General features: G+C 47.4%; 1 protein-coding gene across 1 annotated transcript; it reads left to right on the top strand.

Moving 5' to 3' along the window:
* Window positions 1-51: 51 nt before the first annotated feature.
* GNI_044700 (2OG-Fe(II) oxygenase family protein) lies at window positions 52-1,985 on the top strand (the record flags this gene model as incomplete). Its single annotated transcript, XM_011131264.1, has 2 exons — window positions 52-308; window positions 506-1,985. 2 exons carry the CDS (start codon window positions 52-54, stop codon window positions 1,983-1,985), a joined length of 1,737 nt encoding a protein of 578 aa, XP_011129566.1.
* Window positions 1,986-2,023: the final 38 nt, after the last annotated feature.

Consider the following 2,023-nt stretch of genomic DNA (forward strand, 5'->3'; position numbering starts at 1 on the left):
TTCCGTACGATTACATCCGCATATTATCGTGGCGCAGATGGAGTGGTTGTCATGTACGATTGTACGAATAGGACATCTTTTAATAATGTAGAATCATGGGTTACCGAAGTCGATAAACAATCAGGAGGATCCGCGATTAAGATCCTAGTCGCAACTAAGTCCGATGCCCTCGAACGAACAATCTCTACGGAAGAAGGACAACAAAAAGCTAAGTCTCTTAACATGCTCTTTGCAGAGACTTCCGCTAAAGCTCCAAGTCGTGTTGAAGAACCCTTTAATATACTCGCCTCCGAAATTATCAAACAAACGTATGCACACATTACATCCCTATCTACCACTTATGGACACACACTCTACTACTTTTGACACACACACTCTACCACTTTTGACACACACACCCTACCACTTTTGACACACACTTTACTACCATCTACTTTGGTGTTGTGTAGGGGCGGGAAAGCGGCTCGGAATGCTCAAAGGATGGGCGTTAATATCACAGCTGAAGACAAGCAGAGTTGGTGTTGCTAATTTTCCTGAATTTTTTATTCCACAACACCCACATGAATTCTCCTTTCCTTCTTCTGGAAGTGTATTCGAACAAGAGACCATATTTCACCCCAGAGGAACATATTGATGATATAAAGTTTGTGGACGATGGAAAGTTCCTCTCGGACGATATAACGCGGAAGGCTTGTGTGTTGGGCATTTGTTTGATGCGAGAGAGCGGCACGTCACGCAAGGTACCTGCGTTGAGAGTGTCAGAATATGTGGACGGCCAGGTGGAATTGATGCCTTGTGAGAGTGTATCTATAGCAGAGGCTTTGGTAAAAGAGAACGTGAAGAAGAAGTATTATCATGTGCTTGATGACGCGGTATGGCGTTGTGATGACGCGGTATGGCGTTGTGATGACGCGGTATCGCGTTGTGATATGTGTTTCCAACAGCCTTGTAGAGGGTGCTCTGTGGACTTGAGTGAGGTTGTAAGAGTGCAGAGAGAGCAGGTGGATTTGGTAAGGGTCCGGAGAGTGGCGACGACATTGAGAGCGTTTTATGATGAAGTTTGCTTCCGTGTGTGCTTTGTCAAGTGGGTATGGTTCTGTGTTGGCAAAGTGGATGAGTATCAAGCAGGGTGCTTTAACATCCTGCAGCAAGTCCAATGGCCGGTTATGCGGCCTGTCCGGTGTGTATCTGGGGTCACCTATAAACCAGACTTTTTGAATGGGTCGGAGGCTGAGACGATACTGCGTTTCGTCGACAGTCAAATATGGACTATGTTGTTGAAGCGACGAGTGCAACACTACGGCCATCAGTTCCTTTACGACCGGTTATACATTGACAAACGCAAGGGCGTCCCTATACCATCGGAATTCAACTTCTTGATCTCAAGACTATCCCACACACTAGGCTGGGTACCCGACCAATTAACTATCAACGAATATCTCCCCGGCCAGGGTATTGGCTTCCACGTTGACACTCATTCCGCCTTCCACAACGCCATAGCTGTCGTCTCTCTCGGCTCCGGCCTAGACATGTCCTTCAGACGCGCGTGTGGTCAAGAATTCGCCCGGACAAAAAACCACCCTGTCGTCAAGGAAAAAAACAACCCTGTCGTTCCCAACGATCAAAACCTCAGTGATTCAGGCTTTAATGATTCAGGCTTTAATGATTCAGGCTTTAATGATGCGGGCTTTAATGATTCAGGCTTTAATGATGCGGGTTTTGTGGAACTCAACTTGAGGCTGGAGTCGAGGTCACTGATGTGTTTCGCTGATGAAGCAAGGTACGGTTGGCATCACGGCATCAAAAATAGACGACAAGATTTTGACCACATGTTGGGCCACCCGATCCCCCGAGAGCGACGGGTCAGCCTAACCTTCCGACAACTCAACTGGACAAACGATTTCCAATGCCACTGCAAGTACCCGCATCTCTGTGACACGCAGAATCCAGCAAGCTTGAAAACACCAGACCGGGTCAGTGCATGACCGACATAACTAGCACATCGACCGATCTGCCGACATCA

This window comes from Gregarina niphandrodes (assembly GCF_000223845.1).
Source record: "Gregarina niphandrodes unplaced genomic scaffold scaffold00006, whole genome shotgun sequence".
NCBI lineage: Eukaryota > Apicomplexa > Conoidasida > Eugregarinorida > Gregarinidae > Gregarina > Gregarina niphandrodes.